The sequence below is a fragment of the Neovison vison genome, chromosome 10 (assembly GCF_020171115.1).
Source record: "Neovison vison isolate M4711 chromosome 10, ASM_NN_V1, whole genome shotgun sequence".
NCBI classification, from domain to species: Eukaryota; Metazoa; Chordata; class Mammalia; order Carnivora; family Mustelidae; genus Neogale; species Neogale vison.
The window spans coordinates 731222-754357 of record NC_058100.1 but is presented as its reverse complement, the minus strand read 5'-3'; the positions used below and the strand labels follow the sequence as shown (position 1 = coordinate 754357).

General features: G+C 42.7%; 1 protein-coding gene across 1 annotated transcript in view; it reads right to left on the bottom strand.

Annotated features, from left to right (window-relative positions):
* The window catches only part of UBAP2L (ubiquitin associated protein 2 like), a 42979-nt gene that overhangs the window by 19197 nt on the left and 646 nt on the right, over positions 1-23136 (bottom strand). Inside the window, 10 exon segments of the mRNA XM_044266432.1 lie at positions 2877-3048; positions 5389-5474; positions 7068-7120; positions 11403-11518; positions 12185-12230; positions 12670-12765; positions 13142-13310; positions 17526-17636; positions 18218-18295; positions 19216-19345. Of these exon segments, the coding sequence (XP_044122367.1) occupies positions 2877-3048; positions 5389-5474; positions 7068-7120; positions 11403-11518; positions 12185-12230; positions 12670-12765; positions 13142-13310; positions 17526-17636; positions 18218-18295; positions 19216-19305 (1017 nt within the window). The 5' untranslated portion in view covers positions 19306-19345.

Genomic DNA, 23136 nt, shown 5'->3' with positions numbered 1-23136 from the left:
AGTCATTGGGTATCTGCCTTCGGGTCAGGTCATGATTTCAGGGTCCTGGGATCGAGGCCTCTGTTGGGGTCCCTGCTTGGTGGGAAGTCTGCTTCTCCCTTTCCCGATCCCCCTGCTTCTGTTCCCTCTCTCGATGTCTCTCTGCCAAATAAATAAATAAAACCTTTTAAAACACCCTCAAGGAGATTTATTAACTTATCAACTTATTTATTTTCAAGACTTTATTTATTTATTTGACAGACAGAGATCACAAGTAGGCAGAGAGGCAGGCAGAGAGAAGAGGAAGCAGACCCCCTGCTGAGCAGAGATTTTCCCAATGTGGGGCTCGATCCCAGGACCCTGAGATCATGACCCGAGCCGAAGGCAGAGGCTTCAACCCGCTGAGCCACCCAGGCGCCCCTCAAGGAGATTTAGAACCTGGTTCTCCTTAGGTTCTTACCAAACCATTCCATCCTCATCAACACTAAGCAGTGCTTTTTTTGTTTTTTTTTTTAAAGATTTATCTGAGAGCGAGCGTGTACACCTGAGTGGTGCAGGGGGAGAGAATTCCAAGCAAACTCCCTACTGAGCAGAGCGCCCAATGCGGGGCTCAATCTCTCCACCCCAAGGTCACAACCTCAGCCAAAACCAAGAGGGACACTTAACTGAGCCACCTAGTTGCCCCTGAGCAGTGTTTTCTTCCACAAAACCAATCTGTCCAACCCAAGGTAAGACATTTTTCCCATTTCAATCTATTTCACAAGATTATACAAAGAAAACCAAAACACTAGAGGTCGAGTTAAAAGTATGGATCGTGGCAAAGAGATGGTCGCAGGTAGCAACGGTGACCAGAGAGTCTGAGAGTGCGGACCTTTACATTACAGGCACAGCACCTGAGGTAATGACTACATATCACACATGATAACGAGGACCTCCTATATTATTTAATCTATTAAATTTTAATGGAAATTAATCCTCTAATATTTACTCTTAATAGGAAAGAAAATGAACAGCATACTGACCAATACAGCTAATGAGAAGAACACAATATTGACTGCTATTTTTATTTAGTTTAACATCATGTGACATATTACACAGACTATTAGGATAAATGAAATATGCTGAAAACTTATTTTTCATACCAGAGTTTGAATTAGGTTGTACATCTTTACAATCCAGGTATTAAAAAGGCAATTAAAAGATAGAATGCATCACCACATCTCCCCACCATATAGCTCAGGGATTGGTATTATTTCCTTAACCTTATGACTGTTGTCTCTAATTTTTTCCTTTAGATTTTACTTACTTATTTCTTGAGGGAGGGAGAGAGCGGGAACAGGCGTGAACACACATGTGCACACACACGTGCACACATGTGCATTCCAGCAGGCCCCCCGCTGAGCAGGGAGCCCCATGTGGGACTCGATCCCAGCACCCTGGGATCTCCACTTCAGCTGAAGGCAGATACTTAATGGACTGAGCCACCCAAGCGTTCTTCATTCTCCCTTTTTCTTTAATCCCGATGCTCTGCTCCCTGTCCATCTGCCCCACCTTTCCTCACCTGCCACCTTTCATGTATGTCAGAACATCAATCACCAAATTACTAACACGCACACAAAAATTTTTAGACAGTAGTTAAAAACGGACAGTTCTGGATTAGAGGCTAGCTCAACAGTTTTCTATCACAAGTAATTACTATAATCCTACGACCGGAAAAATAAAATTATATGCACACACATGGTCTCTTAGCTCTTAACAACTATAGTATTCTTCCACCAAAAAAGATACAAATAGGAAGGGAAAAGCAAACAGAAAAAAAGTATTTCTTAGGATTTGCAGACTATAAAAAAAATTGGTCAACCCCCCACCCCGCCCTGTGATCTCCTTTTTGCTGCAGATAAAGTTTCCTGTTTGTGACAACACCCCCCAAAAAAACCTGGTTCACCACCTTTCTCTAGATTAAATGATTCCTTTACTGTAACTAATGACCTTAAGTCTTTTAACTGGATCGACAAGTCACAGGCCGTGAGCACTCTAGGCATTAATGAACAATACCACTGCCACTCTAAACCTGCACGGCCCTTATTCATCTTACTTTGTCTTTCCACAGCTCAGTAAGGCAGGCAAAGCAATTACTCTCAGCCCTGCTTAGAGAGAAAGGGATTAACAGTAAGCAGAAAGAGTCACGAAAACTTCAAGTTTTTGGAAGCCTAGCTCAGAAATATCTGGCTTAAACAAATTTATATGGCAATTCTCTTCTATCAAAAAATAGGGAGAGCTGCCTGGGTGGCTCAGTCAGTTGAGCGTGTGCCTTCGGCTCATGTCATGATCCTGAGGTCCTGGGATCCAGCCCCACCAAAGGCTCCCTGCTCAGCAGGAGTCAGCTTCTCCCTCTCCCTCTGCTGCTCCTCCTGCTTGTGCTCTGTCAAATGAGTAAATAAAATCTTAAAAAAAGAGAGAAAGAAAGAAAGAAAAGAAGGAAGGAAGGAATAGGGAAACACTACAACCTCCCATCAAAGTTTAATTAGAATTAAAGAAGGATTAAAATTAGATGTCATATTTTTCTTTTAAGAGCAAGTAACATTCAGCACAGCGAGTATTCAGTGACACTAATGTTAATAAGTTCTGATAACCCACTACCATCGGACCAGCCAGCACAGCGAGTATTCAGTAACTGAGCGCACTCGTTTCTAGAAAAGATTCAGTGCGTCCAAAACTATGTCCTCCTCTGGGGGCGCCCCTATTACCCAATTCTACATCTCTACACCCAAGGTTGCTTAGAGGACAAAAGGGGATGCTTTACCCTGCCCCAAACCTGTCATCAGAAGGCAGTACTGCATGTGTGTGCTGGGGTTGGCAGCAAAGTGTGGCTGGAAGACACCATGTCTCCTACTTACCATACTGTGATGAGAAAATGTGTTTCCGGAAGCAGGCTGGGTTATGGCACTCTGCTTTGAATTACTGAACACCAGAGGCTGGGCAAGAGAAGGAGCCTGAGATGGATCCAGATTAGATGAATCATTCTCCACTGAAGATGGTGTCTTCCCCAACAAAACAGCAAGGTCAATTCTAGTGGGGAGACGCGACATCGTGATGAATAATGACAGAACGTTCCAGCATTCCCCAACTCGCAACTCAGACTTTGGTTAGATCAAAATGAAGCCCTCATCAGTAACACAAAGGCCTGCGATACTTCATCTACCAAAGTAATTGGTATGTAAGAGCCCCTGTAGGATCCAGCTGTATGCCAATGGTGTTGTCAACCATAATATGTTAAATATTCCAATTTAGTGAAATCAATTTGAGGAAATAGCAAATGTTAGTTTTAATAGCAGCTTGATTATTAGGCCAAAACTTTACAATTCTTTAGCCAATATTTTAATTTTTTTAAAAAAAGATTTTATTTATTTATTTGACTGAGATCACAAGTAGATAGAGAGGCAGGCGGGGGGGGGGGGAAGCGGGACTTGATCCCAGGACCCTGGGATCATAACCTGAGCCGAAGGCAGCAGCTTAACCCACTGAGCCCCCCAGGCACCCCTAGCCAATATTTTAATACTGAATACCTGTCATTAGTAGTACCTAATACATAAAAACATATACTAGAACACCGGCATCTTCTTCAAATGTCTTTGGAATCCCTCCCCCAGTTTTTATAAAATTTCCAAAGTTAATGTGGTATAATAAAAACACCTATAGTTTGGTTTTGTCTTCAGTTTTTTTGTTTTTATTTTTTAAAGATTTTATTTATTTGTCAGAGAGAGAGAGGGAGAGCGAGCGAGCACAGGCAGACAGAGAGGCAGGCAGAGAGGGAGAAGCAGGCTCCCCGCCGAGCAAGGAGCCCGATGTGGGACTCGATCCCCGGACGCTGGGATCATGACCTGAGCCGAAGGCAGCTGCCCAACCAACTGAGCCACCCAGGCGTCCCTTGTCTTCAGTTCTTGACAGAGAGCTCCTGAAACCCTTAAAATTTCCAGAATATCTTGTTATTCATAATGAATCTCTTTATTCTTACTTTCATTAGAGAGAATTTAAGATTTTATTTGAGAGAGAGAGACAGAAGGAGAGGTGAGGAAGGGCAGAGGGAAAAGGAGACTCCCTGCTCACCAGGGAGCCGGACACGGGGCTCAGTCCCAGGACCTGGAGATCATGACCTGGGCCAAAGGCAGATGCTTAACCAACTGAGCCACCCAGGCGCCCCGTAATGAGCCTCTTTCAACAAAAGTTTGTAATACTGAGGTTACTCAGGATAGGAGCCCCCCCAACAGAGCTTCAGGAAGGGGGCGGCCACCAGCAACACCAGGAAGGGGACTATAGGGTTAGACCTTTCAGCCCCAGCACACTCTACCCACTCCTGGGTGGGAAGCTGGGGACTGTCTTTAATAGCCAATGGCTTAATCAATCAGGCCTATTTAAGTAATGAAACTTGGGAGGTTTTGTGCCCCACGCCATGCCCTGCCATATCAACTCTTCCACTGGCTGTTGTTCCTGAGCACTGGTCATAACCAACCAGTGATGGCAAGGAACCTCTTCCCTGAGTTCTGGGAGTCATGTTAGCGGATTACTGAACTTAAGACGGAGGCCGTGAGAATCCCCAAATTTGTTGTCAGCCAGGCAGAAGTGTATGGATACCTTGGGCACCCATTTGCAGTTGACCTCTGAAGCAAGGGCGGTCTTACGGGATAAAGGCATCTACTAGGCTGTGCGCTAACTCTAGATAGTATCAGAATTGAAGTGAATTACTGAACAGCTATAGCTGGTGTCAAAGAGTTGAAGAACTCGGGTCAGAAAAACAATACACATCACCTCTGGGGGTAATGGCCTCAACGTCCTATTTCTGGTGCAATTCGGGACTTTCTGAGTCAACAGCTATCATACCTAGGTCTAGAAATAATCTAAGAGGACTTCTGGGGATAAAAATATTCCTGGTAAGTGTTTGTTCCTCTACTGACCCCAATACTTTAGGGATCAAATTCGAAAAAGTTCATTAGCCAGATCCTACAGTAAAAATGATCGCTTTACTCAGTAGGCTCAGCGGACAAAAATCTTATTTATAAAGCAAGAGAAGAAGCTACTAAATACTTCTGCAAACTCAAATAAATGCAAACATTTCCATGTTTAACTTTACCTTACTACCAGTTAAGTTATATTGTTCAAAATTTTAATTCAGATTGACCTATGTAATTAAAGAAGCTATTTTGGAGAGAAACATCCTTAAAATTGTAATATATAGATTTCCATTTAGTAGATCAACTCCTGTAAACCTATCAATCAACTAAAAAGGAACCTAGTATGCTCTGGTTACCATTACCAACACTATAGCAGCATATGAAGGCCCAGTGCTACTCTTCCTTATAGCTTTCACCAGGCCCCTCCAGAAAAAGATGCTGAACTTTACCACACACTTGCCTCTGACCAGCAGTGATTGTCACATTCTCCGCAGGCAGAGGCACTGAAGACACGTTAGAGGCCGTGAAGATCTTGGTCTCAGACAGCTGTAAAACAGAGGGATTAGTCACTCCTGGTGTTAGGTGGGCTACAGTCAGAAATCTGGCATAGATAAGGGGAGTTTAATACCAAGGAAAATGGAAAACCCTCAGAAGAAAGGACCACCTACCCAGAGGAACCCTACCTGGACTGACCTCCACGCACCTTCTAGACAGGCTCAGTGATTTTATCAAAAGAGAGGGTAAAATCAAGAAACCCAGTAAAATATAGTGGAGTCACATGATATGCACACCAAACTGACAAAAACCTGAATACACATGCCATACAAAAAAGAGAGAAAACCTTTTTATACCTTCTGATCAGAGTTCCCAACTCCCACCTCGACCCAGACCAAATTTTAACTTCCAATGTTCCTCTCAAAGAAAGGTTACAGTCAAGACAAAGACAGAAATAAAAGAAATTAATTCCTAGCTTTTGAGCAGTAAGGGCCCAAATACTGGTGAATTAAGGTATTTTCAGGGATAATTTCAACAATATGCAATTTCTGCCTTAATGGTAACTTTATTACACCTAGTCTTTGCAGTGTAGGTAAGCAACTGTAGGAATAACTCATTCTAACTATTCAAAAATTGATTTGGTTTTGTTTTCACTTTTTGATTAAAATCTTTTCTCTAAAAGGAGGGAATCTACTCCCCTAAATACAGCACTTTCTGAAAGTTGCTTAAACAGATAAGCCAAATCTTAGAAAGTATTCACAAGGCAACAGCTCAGTTACAACAGAGAAGAATCACCCTCTTCGCTGCTGCATCTGAAATGTTAAGAACTCAGGCCTGGCAAACCAGGACAGTTTGACCGATTACCCTCTCACTACATGAGCTGTCTTGCCTGAATACACACAAGTACAGGAAAGTAGAACGAAAAATGTTAAAACAGAAGTTAAACCATGACCACTGAAAAGCAGAATTCACAACAAAAGCTTGACTATGACCAAGAATCCGAAAAATTCTTTTTCTCAGGTACTACTCCAGTGAATTCACAGCTTGTTTGGTGCCACGTTTACGCCACCCATGTACGAGGTTTCCAGGTTGAGTCAAGATGGAAGACAGCTGGCTCTATATATTCATCTCAAGTACAAAGCTGGGCTTCAAGTAAATAAAAGGGTTCCAGAACCAACCAGACTGTAAACCTGAAGATGTGGTACAGTCCTTTTCTCTTTGTACCCACCTCTAAGCCAATCCCAGGACCATACACCAATGCCTGAATGTGAACCAAACAACAGACCAGCTCTGGCACCACACGCCGCCAGCGGCTGCTACTCAGCGCACCACCTGCCTGACTCCCTTTCTGGTGCCCTACCCAACCACCATCTCTTCCTGGGATAAATCCGACAATCAGATATTGGACTTACACAGGTGCACTTGCCCTTTCCATAGTCTGGTTCCACAGAGTCCTGTTCATGCCCAGTCTCCTTCATATAACATATGTGAAATGTTCTGGCTCAGAACACTATTTTGGATGTAAAAGTTTTGGGTCAGAATCTTAAGGGTGAATTTTGAGGGGTAGAAACATACCCATTTTCTATCCCTAAACACCACTTAGGGATAGAAAGCACTAGTGAGGAATAACCCGGGAATACCTACATCTTCATTCCAATCTTCAGTTCCCCACTCCTCGGTTGCAGTCCTCCAAGCACCTGGCAATAAAGGGAAAAAAAAAAAAAAAAACCAACAGTGAAGTAATTTTAAGTGGCAGTGCAAGATATGTGCAAAAAACACTAACGTATTAACATTTTGGCAGCCAAAAGTGTAGCCAGATTTTAGTAATCAGAAGGGATTCCTAGGCTCCAGAAGGAGAAAAAGACTATTTAGGAAGTGATACCTCAGAATATAAGGGTTTTAATAAGATGATGATTTCACACCTACTTTCTGGTTTTGTTACATAGTTTTAACGGTAAAGGCAGTGGGGGTGCAGGAGCCAGGGGACAACAGATCCAATGCTCCAGGCAAACTCTTAAACCCTTCAGCCCTTTGACTTAGTGGTCAATTCCAGTAAAATGGCAGCAGCCAATTTAAACCAGAACTACACCGACTCATCTGGTAGGAGACAACTCTGGGGGGTCTGGAGAAAAGAGCAGTGAGAAGGAGCACAAACAGCTGCCACAGGACAGTGGGACAGCAGTGAAGAAGGACCAGCTTCCAAACAAAGGGGATGGACAACTATCTGCTACAGGAACTCAATTTAAAAACGTATACTCAGGGGCGCCTGGGTGGCTCAGTGGTTTAAGCCTCTGCCTTCGGCTCGGGTTGTGATCTCGGGGTCCTGGGATCGACCCCCACGTCGGGCTCTCTGCTCAGCGGGGAGCCTGCTTCCCCCTCTCTCTCTGCCTGTTTCTCTGCCTACTTGTGATCTCTCTCTGTCTATCAAATAAATAAATAAATAAATAAATCTTTAAAAAATAAATAAATAAAAAATAAAACGTATACTCAGGAGCAGTCAAGTTTATAGATCTCGCTGGACTAATCATAAGAAACCGTCATGGGTCTTGCTCTTTTCAAAAGACACTGGCCAAAACCGAGAAATCAAATGTGCGTTAGTTATTATCCTAATCCTAAACCTACAAAGTGTGGCATCTAACCCACCAAGGGCTCTGTGAAGACAATACAGGTGTACACTCTCCTCACGGTGGTAAAAATGAAGTCAGGATATAGTTTCTATAGGAAAGGGCCATCACCAATCACACCACCTTCCATACCCCCCCTTATTCTGCTTCATGTATACATAGATCCTCGGAAAGGGAAACTGTTCTGTGAGAGCCAGGATTCTTCCCTTCAACAAGGACCACAGTAAGAAACAGCCTGCCTATAGAAAAGGACAAGAACACTCTTTATTTTCTTCTCTAGAACAAGAGTATGTATTAACTCTTAAAGCCTTTTTTCCAAATGGAGAAACCCTCTTAAAAGAACGGAAGTCTGGCATTCAGGTATTTCACTGTCACTGAAGAGAAATGTTCTAAACCTACAAAACCCATCTGAGGTTCTTCTAGGGCTGCCTGGCTGAGTCAGTAGATCATGTGACTCTTGATGCTGGGGCCGTGCGTCCAAGCCCCACACTGTATATGAAGACTACTTCAAAATAAAATCTTAAAAAAAGAAAGAAAGAAATTCTTAACTTTTAATAATGAAAGAACCTCATTTCCTAGAGAAAAAGATGTTCACTGTAATAGCTCTCCCACAGCGTTGTAACTGGACCAGGGAAATTCTAAACCATTTAATAATGGCAATGTTCTCCAAATCAAATGGACGTCCAATCTCAGTCGAGACAAGCTACAAAGCACACTCTTCTCTCTCCCGGTAACACTACTCTTCCTCTGCACTGACAGCCATCCTGCCCTGGGTAAATGGAATCCCAATCTGTCCACATACATAACCCTGGAGCTGGAAGTAACCACGTACTAATAGGCTCTCTCAAAGCAGGAATGTTTGCCTGCACTCTGGTGACTGCATCTGGATGGGAAGAAAGAAGGAAGATGCCTACTTGACCCAATACAGGACGTGTAGTCGTGGCCATGAAGACTGTAACTGACGCAGCACGAAGGAACAGAAAGGGTGCAAAGAATCTGAACAGGTAAGGGTTTCCATTCTGCCAGCAGACAGGAGTCAATGAAAATGTTAAATCTTCATTAATGGACAAAATTTTTCAAGAAGGGAAAACAGGCCCAGAGTATGAGGGAGAAAAGCAGAAAAGGAAAAAAGCAGGATGACAGAAAAATTACATATCCACAGATATTTCAATTCATTAAAATCTAAAAAAATATCCGGGGCAGTGAGGCACCTGGATGTATCATACCAGGAGCAGTCTCAAATTTTCGGGGATAATTTGACCCCTCAACCCCAATGAAATCAAGTCCTGAAACAAAAAAGAAAAGAAAAGAAAAAACAACCAGTGAAATTTTGCTTATGAATGAGAACATTTGCCCCCAAAACACAATTCCCACTGTACCTGTGGATATTTTAAGGGTAGGTATGAATTTCTTTTTAAATCTAAAAAGAGAATCTGAAGTGTGCTATCATGAAAACACAAAAAGATCATGCACGGAAGTCAGTTCCTGCTATGAAATGAACAACGGAAATGCATGAAGCTACACCCGACTCTTTCACACTAGCAAGATGGCAGCAGAATCACAGTTTTTCATTCAGCCACAACTCAGATTTCTGATTCTAACCTTCCAAATCTGCTATACTCTACTAAGAAGAAATAAACACACACTTCATCATTCCTTGTTTCCAAACCAAATCCTTGCTGAGAACAGCTAAGGCTTTCAATCGAGGACTAGGACTCCTTGCGTGATTTTCTATCCACAACAGAAAACAAATCCCTTAATCTCTATACTGTTTTGTACCAATGATAAAAAACCAAATGTCCAAGAACTAGAGCTCAGAAACTATAACTTTTGTTACTCAGACTGCTACCACTACCTCTACAAAGCCATCAGGAGATGAATAAAGAGCAACTCATTCATCAACCTCCAAAGTAATAAAGACATTTCTTAGCCAAATGTCTAGAGAATTAAAACGGATCTCCATCTTGTCCATAACTCAACTTCAGTCTCCACCAATGGGAAAACTGTATCCAAAATGCACTAATGGGGCACCTGGGTGGCTCAGTGGGTTAAGCCGGTGCCTTCGGCTCAGGTCATGATCTCAGGGTCTTGGGATCGAGCCCCGCATCGGGCTCTCTGCTCAGCAGGGAGCCTGCTTCCTCCTCTCTCTCTCTCTCCTGCCTCTCTGCCTGCTTGTGATCTCTCTCTGTCAAATAAATAAATAAAATCTAAAAAAAAAAAAAAAAAAAAAAAAAAAAGCACTAATGAGACAGTGTGGTAAACAAAAAGCAAGAAACATTCAGGACCTAAGGTCTCACATTTGTGGGCAGTAGATGAACTGTTTGTGCCAAAGACCCTCCCAAAGACCCTCCCAAAGAAAGAGATAAAGATCAACAGTCTTTGAAAAAGGGCAAGGCAAGTAAACAGATGGAGTCAAAGAGCCTAATTCATGTTCTGCTACTGAATCATTCCCCCTTTTACAGGAGAAAAGGGGCGTGAGCTCTCCATGTGCCAGCTCAGCTGTAAGAAGTTAGTGATCACATAAGAATAAAACACGCTGTTGCCTAGAAGCTGTTCTTATTTAAAAGGGTGAAAGTTGAGAGAGAGAGAGAGAGAGAGAGAGAAAACCATCTTTTACTCCCTAACAGCTCTTGGTATATCCCACAAACCTAAAATATCCTTAAATATATAGAGCCTACCCAGCTACAAGTGAGCTAATGACAACAAAAAATCGTATTTAAATCCCCTTAATATTCTTCCACATTCAGAAGACTATCCAATAAATAGAGCTAGAAATATACAATTTCCCCTTTCCCCAGATACTGCAATTTTCCAAAAATGAAGGGAAAGAAGACATTATCTCAATACGAGAAAACAATTAAGCTGTTAGTGGGGTTTTTTTTTGTTGTTAGTGGGTTTTGATTCCAGACCTTTTTCACCTCTACAAGTAGTGGCTCAATTAAGTGATTATGGATACCTTTTCTGAGAGCAAAGCAGACACTCTAACAGAAACCCTAGGAAATGCACGTGGACCTAACGGAAGCCACACAGGGTGACAGAGCATGGGCTCTGAGAGTCCAACAATTCTAAGTTCAAATACTAGCAATTTCACAACCACCCTTTCAGTCTGCTTGTCATCTGAGGATAGCGACTAGCGTCAATCTCACAGAAGAGTGGCGAGGCCAGGTGACACAGCATGCTTAAGTGCCCACAGGCACACAGACAGGAAGAGAATATACACAGTACTTCGATAGCCATCCCTCTCTCTCCTATCTCTGCACCCAAAAACTATTCCTCCACTTTTTAATATGACGATAACCTCAAAGTAATTATTTCCTTAGGTTTTAGAGACAAGAAACAAGAAACAGTCACTCACTCGTCCCATCATCTGGTTCGAAGTGGCCAGTGTTGTTCCACGTACTGCCGCCGCTGTTAGTGCCGTAGTTATCGTCGGTACTGGCCGGCTCTGCGTAATCAGCGGGGTTAAAGGTTCTGGGGGTGGGGGGGTGGAAATGCTTAAAAGAGTCTCTGAGCTCTAAGCAGCACCAGCAAAAATGAACTCAGAGAGGATGGCCACAAGAACCCTGACTTTGCCCTAACAACAGATCAACCAAGCCCATTCTATAACCCTATATCCATCTACTTCCCTCACTTATCAGCCTACCTAAAATCCTATGGTATAATCTCAATTTAGATCTACCATCTGTCCTGGATTAGGACATCAAGAATCACAGTAAGAGGCGTGGGTCACGACCCCAGGGTCCTGCGGTAGAGCATATTGGGCTCCCTGCCGCACAGGGAGCCTGCTTCTCCCCTCTGCGGTGTTCCCTCTCTCGCTGTGTCTCTGTCAAATAAATAAAATCTTTAATAAAGAGTAGTAATAATAAAATCCACATAAAATTTTGGAAAACAGCAGGTATATGCATTCAAATAAAGCTATGAGATGGAGAGAATGACCCAGTTGGGGGGGACACTCATCTCTAAGCCCAAAGTCTACATACCTATCTGAGTCAAACGATCTAGAAATTTTTCTGATCACAGCTTCGGTAGGGCTGCCTATTACCCTCAGGGTACCAGGATATCAGCCACTCTAGAATATTACAGTGGTGCTTAGGGGGAAAAGATTAAAGACTTCAGCACCAAATCAATTAAACTTACCCCATTCCTTGAGCAGAAAACCTTCCTCCTCGTCTACCAGAGCCACCTAAAGAGAAAAGGAGAAAAAGAGAGGAAAAAAGACTATTTTAGAAGCTGATATACAACTACCTTGCTAAATGAGACAACTCTGCCCTAGTTAACTGGGTGATATGATGAAGATGTTCTCTCCCTCACCCTGCAGTGCAGTTACTATACACCACAGGAGCGACACCATTACTACGGACAGACTTTTCCTTTGCTGACCAAATGCTGGTGCTTAAGCAAATACATTAACATCAACAATAAAGATTAAAGAAAATGACACCTACCTTCTTTCCCACTGCCCCACTCAGCAATCTCTAGAATTTGCATGACATCTCAACAGTTAAGATAATGAGATGCCATGTGAATTTGCTTGTTTTCAAATAAAGCAGACCCCTAAAGGACTAACAGTAAGAGTAATCCTGCCCCCCATTTTCACCCCCACCCCTCAAGAAATTGATCACCTCTGCCTCGGCCACGTCCTCTTCTGCCTCTTTCTGTACCTCTTCCAGAAGGCCCTCCACTCTTGGTGCCATCTAATCCGTTTTCCTGACCCCGAACTAAAATTAAAAACACAGCCAGAGCAGAGTCAATAGAATTTATCTAAATATGTAAATGGCATGTGGGGAGTCAAAAATGAGGAAGAGAAAATGAGCTGGGAAGATGGGATATGAGGTCTACTCAGGGATGCGCCACAACAGAGAGTTGCAGGTGATACAACTTCACCAATAACTGCAGAATAATTTCATGCCAACCTGGTAGCTGCAGCTAGAAAACTCTACCTGTAAGAGGTACCAAGGCCTCACAATAAAGAGTGGGAAGAAACAAATCAAAAGGATATTATGGTTACTAGGGCCAGCCTAGCAGCGTTCTGACATTCCCTCAAGTCCAGACATTACTGACCCACAGCTGGTTTTGTTAAAGCCCCATGCATACACTCTCGTCCACGGCTGGCACCTCTCCCTCGTCTTGGTGGCCCGCCACGTCGCCGACTATAGTCTCGGTCACGGTCTCGATTTTCTTTGCCTTCCTCGTTGGATTCCGTTTGGCCGCCATCCTTCTGTCCGGAGACTCCCTTCTTCCTCCCGACCATCTCCCATGAATGCTGAAGGGCAGAACATTCACGTCTAATCAATACGGACTGCTATTAGGAAATCACAGATAAAAGCTGGGAAAAGTGTCAACACTTTTCCTCTCATCATCCAAGTCTAAGATACTTCCACTAATTTATGGCCTGTTTAAATGGAAGGTACAGACTACAATCTCAGTACAAATTCTACACCTATCACTGCAAAACCGAAGTCCTTTATTGTGGGGGAGGTGTTTATAGCTAATGGATCGCAGGGATCACTTCTATAAGGATCGCCAAGATCTGGATCCAGAGCAGTCACCTGGCAGATCAAAGGACCTAGTTATTGGTCCCTATCTTTCAAGGGTATTTCCAGGGTTGAAAAAACATTCCCTTTGGATTCAGCGACCACCCTCAACTTTTTACAGTCTTGTTCCTATCAAAGCAGAAAAGAACTGCAAGTTTCTAAAGGTTGACTTTGAATTCAGAAGGAACAAACCACATCGGGCTCCTAGGCACATTTCTCATCAAGCAACCAGAATGCAGGAGAACAACTGCACCTACTCATCACCACCCCCAACCCTCCAAACCACACACCAATTTCCTTTGCTAACAAAGACCAAGTCAATAAGACACAGCCCTGGCCCTGAGACATGTGGACTATAGGAAACCTTCTATTCCAGGTTTTACATGCTGCGTTCTCCCTATCTTTCATGAACTGATAATAGTCCAATTAAACTTTCTCCAAAGCATGGTAATCTGTGATTCATTCCACACTGCAGGACAGAAAATCTGTGGTAAGGAAAGTAAGCCAGACCATCCTGCGAAAACCTCATTCCTCAGGAAATGAGTTTTATAAATCTGAAGTTTTAAAAACACACCCCTCAGGGCTCCTGGCTGGCTCAGTTGTTAAGCATCTGCCTTTGGCTCAAGTCATGGTCCCGGGGTCCTGGGACCCAGCCCCACAGCAGGCTCCCTGCTCTCTCCTTCTGCCCACACTTGTGTTCCCTCACTCACTCTCTCTCTCTCTGTCAAGTAAGTTAAATCTTAAAGAAAACAACAACTCTGGATTCACACATATTTTGCAGAAAATACAAATAAAAATTCCCAAACACCAAGACGACCAGATCTTTATCAGCCTAGTTCCCATCTCACTCAAACAACAACGACCCAGTGCTCAGCAACAGCTATCCAATATCTAGTAACTTTAAAGAACAGGGACCAAGTATAATACAAAATAACTATTAATTTTTTCAGGGCCAATTAACATTATGGTCACATAGAATATCCTTCTTTAAGGGAAGCATGCTGTAGAGTATTTTATTTATGATGACTATAACTTACTTCCAGATAATTCCAAGTGTCCATCAATGGATGAATAAACAACATGTGGCATATCCATATATTGGAATACTGTTCAGTCTTAAAAAGGAGTGAAATTCGGACACACAGCCACAATATGGATAAACTCTGAAAACACTACGCCAAGTAAGAAGACATAAAAAAAAAAAAATACTGTATGATTCCACTTACATGAAGTACCTAGAATAGGCAAATTTATAGAGACAGAAAATAGAAGGTTACCAGGAGCTGGGAAGATGGGGAAAGAGGGAGTTATGGAGGGAGTAATTATTTAAGAGATACAGTTATTTGTTTGGGAAATGAAAGAGTCCTGGAAATGCATAATGCTAATGGCTGCACAACAATGTCAGTGTACTAAATGCCACTGAATTACACACTTAAAATGGTTAAAATGAGGGACGCCTGGGTGGCTCAGTCGGTTAAGCCGCTGTCTTCGTCTCAGATCATGATCCCAGGGTCCTGGGATCGAGTCCTGCATCGGGCTCCTTGCTCCACAGGGAGCCTGCTCCTCTCTTCACCTCTGCCTGCCACTCTGCCTGCTTGTGCTCTCTGACAGACAAATAAATAAAATCTTAAAAAAAAAAATTAAGACGATAAATTTTAAATGTATTTTACTATAATTTTAAAAAAGTTTTTAAGTTAAAACCTCAGCTTAAAATTATAGCAAAATCATAACCACAATTCTAAAGAATCTACAATAGTTCACTAATAACTTTTTTAAAAGATTAAGGACCCACCCAGGACTCGGCAGCTCCTTGCTGCCGACTTTTCCAGTCCAAGCTCATTCCGCACCACAGCCGGTAGGTCATTTTACGCTCACAGTCGCTTCAATTCCTAAGTTACTGTACCCCTATTATAACTAAATCTGCATCAGGAATCCTGGAAACTAGACTCAGAACAGCTTTCAGAGTTTTCAGCTAGTTTGTCTTAAAACCTGGCAAAAGCTTCAGAAACCTGTCACCCTTCCCTTCTCTATGGCATGTATCAGCAGCTGGTGCTACCCAGGTTCTATAAGGAAAAGAAATTACCATGATCTCCCCAAAGGCACTGCCAGTTTTCTGATATGACCTCATCCACCCAAAGACATCCAACATCCCCTGGCAGCTGACATTACGCCCCACTGGTTTCACTAACAGATAGTTTATTTGTAGGATAAGCCTACATTTTCCAGTTTATTTTCCTTTCTGATGTTGTGGAAGGTTAGCTTCAGAGCATTAAGCAGAAGATGATGGAAGGTGAAACAAATGTGACTTGAAGGAGGGAGGGAAGGTGGGAGGGAAGGAGGATTCCAGACTTTTAAAAGGCAGGAGTTCAGTCCCACCTCTTCCCCGCACCCAAAAATCTTACAATTATTCTAGAGTAAACTCAAAGTGAGCCAAAGGCACTATTATCTGATTATCTAGACAGTAATTTTCAAGTAAGATCAATAATGTAAAATCTCAAACAACATTTTTTTTAAAGTAAACTTTACACCCAACATGGAGCTTGAACTCACGACCCTGAAATCAAGAGTCACAGGCTCCCCTGACTGAGCCAGCCAGGACCAAGACCACAGTTTTTAAGAAAAAAATCCACAAATTTAAATTCAACGACTAAAGAAAGCTTTCCACTACTATTTCCTATTGTCTCAAGGAAACTGACAAACCTCCAACATTTAGCTAATGTGACACTGTAACACCAGTAAGCTGATCTCTCTCAAAGCGAACTCTGGTTATCTACCCAACCAAAGATCCCCAGAGTAAGACCACATAAACGAAGATTACTTTAAAATGATATACTGCTTATTAAAACAATAAAGTTCTCTGCTAAGCACCACAGGCACATCTCAAAGGTTAGTAAGGCAGAACACCTGCTCTTAAGGGACTTAACAACTTGGGACAGTGATAAGACAAGCACAAAAATATAAAGATCTCCTTAAGTGGAAAGGAGAAGAGGTGAAATTCTAGGGCAAGAGGTCCTCCAAGATATCCCCTATCATCTCCAGGTATGGTCAAAAGGCTGTTAACAATCTCTCTACTACCTCAACAGAAATAACTTCAAGCAATGAAAATGTATTGTAAAAGGTAACACTAATGAGAATGTCTTGAAATCAGAATTCACTAGTTTGTGTGGCTTTATTCAACAGCAATACAACAGATGAGCAGAATGTTCTATGATTAGTAACTAAGGCTAACATACAGCCTCCCTACCTAATTCAGAACCAGTCTGGAAAACACTCGATAGCCTAGAATGAATGATTTATTCTAAGCGAATTAAAAAAGACAGATTTTATGTCTCCTCCTACTTACTGTATATAAATTTTAAGTATTCGTAACCCACAGCAAACAATCTCCAGGGCAGTTCTCTGCTCCGTTTGGAGAATAAAGTACTCTCCTTTATTTATTTATTTTAAAGTAATTTATTTATTTATTTATTTAAAGATTTTATTTATTTATTTGACAGAGAGAGATCACAAGTAGGCAGAGAGGCAGGCAGAGAGAGAGAGAGGAAGCAGGCTCCCTGCTGAGCAGAGAGCCCGATGCGGGACTCGATCCCAGGACCCTAGGATCATGACCTGAGCCGAAGGCAGCAGCTTAACCCACTGAGCCACCCAGGCACCCCAGTAATTTATTTATTTATTTGACACAGAGAGACAGTGAGAGAGGGAACGCAAGCAGGGGGAGTAGGAGGAAGAGCACACTCTCCACTGAGCAGAGAGCCCGATGTGGGGCTCGATCCCAGGACCCTGGGATCACGACCTGAGCCAAAAGCAGACACTTAATGACTGAGCCACCGAGAAGCCCCTAAACTACTCTCCTTTAAGTTGAGTTACTCCACTTGCTATTTTTAGAATATTCTGAGCTTCTCAGCCAGGGACCCACTTTCTAGAACGTTCCATTAACACTCTACCGTATCTGGGTTTCCTTCCAGTAGGACATTGATGGCTCTGTTGACATCTCCATTGCAGTCATGCAAAGCAATGACACATTCATCCTGGTTCTTGCCTGTGATATCAATCAACTGAAAGAAAAAGATCAGCAACCATCAAGAACAAGTTTGCACTCCTCACAAAAGGAAGCCAGGTGAGCAAGGGAAAAGGGAGAAGACACCAGTTGAGTCTCAAAGAACCCCAGGCTTAAAAAAGCAAAATATGCAGAATTTTGGTATTCTAGTTCAATAAGCAAAATATTTACCTTTGATTAGGGATGGGGCCAAAGTATTTATGAAATAATCAAACAATGAAGTATCTAATAGGGAATGAAACCCAGAAGCACACAGGCTTCACCACACCATCAGCTTCTACAATTCCTAGATGGCACAACTGCTCAAAGTTGCTATAAGAAATGGCATCAACAAAGTCATCCAATAAATAGGAAGTTAAAATTAAGATAAAACCATTTCGAACAAGGTAGCCGTCCAAAGCGGGATGGTAAGTCAGAAAGCAAAAGCATGTACTTATCGGCTTAACCTATTATATTTCAGGTCATAATTCTTTCTATACCTACAGCACAAAGGACCCTGGTAGCTATCTGTGACATTTAACTATGCTTTAATCCTGATGTCTTTCCCCACTGCTTACAGCAAATTAGCAATACACTCACTTGTTTCACCTTCTCCTCAAAGTCAGCATCATTATGGTCCGAAATCATCTGTGCAAGTCGAATTTGTTCCGCAGTGGCCTAGGAATTAAAACAAGTTCAAGAAAGCATGATCGAGAGACAACAGTTTAGAGAAGAGGGCCTATATAGTCAATAATGCACCCCACCTCCCAGTCCAATTTCCTTCTCCTTGTTACAAATGACCAAGTGGTAAAATACTAACATCAAGTAAGATGCCTAAATTTGCAAAATGACGAAACAAAACACAACACAACATAACACTGAAGCTATTAGTACTCCACCCTACGATCCCTAGAAAACCAGGGAACTTTTCCACCGACGTTCACAGTTAAAGCAGCTCCTGTTTGGGGTTCACAGTGCCTTTTTGAAACATTTGTGCCTTAAATAATTTTTTTTTAATAATTTTTTTTAAAGATTTTATTTATTTATTTGACAGAGAGAAATCACAAGTAGATGGAGAGGCAGGCAGAGAGAGAAAGAAGCAGGCCCCCCGCCGAGCAGAGAGCCTGATGCGGGACTCGATCCCAGGACCCCGAGATCATGACCCGAGCCGAAGGCAGCGGCTTAACCCACTGAGCCACCCAGGCGCCCCAATGTGCCTTAAATAATTTATATTTATTTGCAATGTCACGTGTAAACCCTGTTCCTGTTTCTGCAAGGACCAATGCCACCCCCTAATCTCTAGGGCTGAGAACAACGTTAAGATTTTGTCTGAGGGAAATGCTACCTTACAGATACAAAGCCCAGAACCCATTCTTTCCAAGTCTCATGATGCCGTATTAAACAGCAAAAAGGAAGAACACTGCATCACGGCATATCATTAACAGTCATCAAGCCCTACTTAAAAAGAGCCAAGGATTAGAAAACAAGAAGAAAAAATCCAAACCAAGAATCCAAAGCACAAAATACTGCTGCACTGGATGGAAACCAGTAACAACCAGTAATGCTATCAATAAATCCATATCCCTTGGGTTCTTTACCTGTGGCCGCTGCTTGTGCTGTGTCTGGTTTTGGTTTTGAGGTTGTTCCCAGTTTCCCCGGGCTCGGTTAGTGCCCACCGACGTCATCATTTACAGTATATACAAATAACAGTATTTACAAGGTAGAATACTGAAAGATTAAAAAAAAAAAAAAGCAATTTAGATGTTAAATATGGGCAAAATGTTTTCAACTTCTCTTTCATCAGCATCTTAAGCAAACACTTTTATTTCTTTAAAAGCAACAAACAAGAAAATTCATCTGTTCTTAAGACATATTTAGCTTGATAAATTCCTTAAGGAACAATGGCTATTAATCTTTCTGTAGAACAAAAAATATATAAAGCAAGTGTTAAGTCCTGGTTATTTTTTTAAGATTTTATTTATTTATTTGACAGAGTGAGAGAGATCACAAGTAGGCAAAGAGGCAGGCAGAGACGGAGGGGGAAGCAGGCTCCTCGCCGAGCAAAGAGCCCAATTCGGGGGCCGTTCCCAGGACCCTGAGACCACAACCTGAGCCAAAGGCTGAGGTTCAACCTACTGAGCCACCCAGGTGCCCCCAGTGATGGTTTTATTTTTTATTTTTTTAAAGTTATGGGCACAGTCTGGTTACTAGCCCCCTAGACATAGGTTTTGTGAAGTTTTGCTATCTTGGTAGCCAAGGGAAACAATGTTAATAAATCTAAAGTCCTCTACATGGAAATATCAGTCCCTTTGACAGAAGGAAAGATAATCAGCAAAACCTGGAAACAAAGCTTTCCAGGAAGGGGATTAGTCTACACTCCAAATAAAAACAATTTAAAATACTGTACTCCTCAGTCTACCTTCAGAAGCACTCCTACCTCCCTTTACAACCAGTTTATGTATGTTGCATGTAACCTCCATCACTTGGGAAAGGATAAGCGAAGTCTAGCCTTCCTCCCTCCCTCCTGTCTTTCCTCACGCAGTGGGAGCCTGTGTAACCTTCAACAAAGCGAGTATTAGCCCCAGTGACTGCTCAGAATCTCAGTCAGTTCCCCAGATAATTCAAACACAGTTTTCCCAGCTATTTCTGTTGCCTCCTAGTCCACAGTTCCCAGGCGCCAGAAATGCAAAAACTCTTTACCACTCACCTTAATACACAGAGAATCGCAAACCTGTCCCAAACCAAAAGCGTCTAGCACAAAGTTTTATTTGGAAGAAAGGGCTTCTAGGATTATCTTTTTTTTTTTTTTTTAAGAAGAGTTAGGATTTTATTTCTTAAGATTTTATTTATTTGACAGAAAGAGAGAGCACAAGCAAGAGCAGTGGCAGGCAGAGGGAAAGGGAGAAGCAGAGCCAACCAGGTGCCCCTAGGATTATCATTTTAAACTTGAGACACTATTGCCAGCAATGGGACTTTGTTGAGTCTTTAAAGAGACAGAGAACACACATGGCCTTCCCAAAACCAGAACAGTTTTTGTTATTAACAGTTCTAGCAAGCGAGGATTCTCCAGAACTTAATTTCCCTTCATTCATACTTTGCTTTGTAACACAACCTCAGCTGCTGCATTTAGTAAACAAAGAAAATATCTACCACATGATGAAGTGCTCAAAATAAGATGTTACTCTGCATTGTTTTATTCCGTCCCAAAGAGAGTAAGTTTATATTTTCTGCTCTACACATAATTTTTTTCATTAATGAAACTTTATATATGGGGTAATGTTAGACCACTCAAAAGACACTGCTGAATTTGAGGGAGAAATTGGTTGGGCTTCTAAAGAAATATAGTAGGATTATTAAGGAAGTGAATTTCATTGGTTTTTTGGGTCACAAAGAAAGCTAACTTCCCTGAGGATCAAGTCTTCACCAAGTTGGATCAACAGGATGCACAGGTCTTTGGGTTTTTTTGATACAGTCATTAAGAATTAAGAGTTTTACATTCTCTATTGCCAAAATTTTTAAAGAAATCCTGGAGCTAATTCTTTAACCACTACCTCTTCTCCCTACACACGTGCATATGTGCACACAAAGGCCTGTAAATATTTTTAGCTAGTAGAGGATTATTTGCTACACAGTAGTCCATTTTCCCAGACTGGCATTATAGCCAAGTTTCACCACTCACAAAAAAACAAGTGTTCTTTCACCAGTACCGCTGGATTCAAATCAAAGAGAAAAATTAAAACTAGACGAAAACTATTATACTTACTAATTGGCTCTAAAATGAAATTTCTAATGTGAATAAATGCTCCTGTAATTTACAACTACTGACTGCTCGAGTAGAAGTAATACTACAGATGTGAATTGCGTGCCCACCAGTAGGGATGACTGCACGCGCCGTACCTGCGTAAATACATTAACGCGTTTTCTTGAAAGGCTCCTAACTACTGACGGGAAAAAAGAAATCATCCTGATCAGTCCGGCTGTTAACTTCCATTTCCTTCTTACAAGTGCTTTGAAATGTGTGACTAAGAAAATTTTACCACCTAGGTAGGTAACCACACCGAGCGACAGGTCAAAATTGAGTGATCTGGGATCACCGGAGGGCACAAAATTAGTAGCCTTTTAGTAGCAAGCAGAGACACATACCTAGAGTTATCACAGTGGAGGGGAGGAATCTTGTTAAGTACTTTTCCTTAGAAAATAAAAATATTTACGGGAAACACAGGAGAAGTGTTGGGAGACCAAGCGAATAGCCCAGGAACAAATACTGGTTTCAATACAGGAATGCCCTTGACCATCTTTTGAAAACCAGCTACTTGAAAAAATAGCCAGAGAAATTTTACAGAAAAAAATAAATAACAAGTATTTATTGAGTATCTACTATGTGTCCAGTACTTCAGGAAATACAAAAGCAGTAGGACTTGGTTGCTGCCCTCAGGGAGCTTACAATCTAAGTTGAGAAACAATTCAGACACTCTGAAGCTGGACTGGGGGGAACAGGGCTTGCTACCTGTAACACAGCTACTAATTCCCCTAGAGGCTTTGTGGAAATGACCCCAGCATCCCCTTCTCCATACACTGGAGTCTAACTTTAAAGAGTACTTGCCAGTTAGGACACATTTAGCAAAGAGGGGCTTCAAAAATCAGAAACGAAACAGTACATTTTGAGGTCTTGCATCATTAGTTCTGGGCGGGCAGTACTTGCTGTTCGCGCGGAAACAATCACTGGCATGCTCTACTCTTTTAAGGACAATGGTGTAAGATCTCAAAGCAGTTTTACCAACCCAGGACCCACCCACGACCAGCACGCTCGATCTCCAGGAAGGCTGGCTGTCACTGACCCCCATCCCCTCCCAAGTCCCCCCGCACACCCCCCCAAGCAGGGAACGGCGGGGAAAGGTGGATGGAGAGGACACAAAAAAAGCGTTTCTCCATCTAACACTCAGGGACACTCAAAGGCGAACACGGTAACAATGACAACAAAAAAGGCCTGTTACTGTGGCGGTTTTGCTTCCCCAACATCCTACACCAGAGGCGGCTACGTCTCGAGACCGGTGGCCAGCAGTCTCCTGTTTGTGACATCAGTCTGCAAAGCAATTCAGGGACTGTCCACAAAGTGAGGGGTCTGGAGAAATTCGGAATTCCTATCCGATTCGGGGGGAGGGAGCACACACCCCAGGGCTCTAGTGACGTCCCTTAGGCGTAATACAGCCCACGGGGGTCTCCCCGTCCAGCTTCCCAAACACTGCACAACTGCTCGGGGCACCCAAGCTACAGCACGGACAACAGCGAGCCAACGACAGCAGCCGCGAACACGTCCCCAGAGCCGGGGCGCCGCGAGAGAAGGAAGGGCGACCCGAGGCGCTGACAAAGAGGCTGGGAACCGAGAGGGGACGCGAGCCCACGCGTGGAGGATGGGAGGCTCACCCCGCTCCGCGCCACCTCGGGAGCTCCCGGGGCCAATCGCCTCCTCACCTCCCACCCGGAACAAATTAATCCTCCGCCCTCCAAACGGAGGGCCA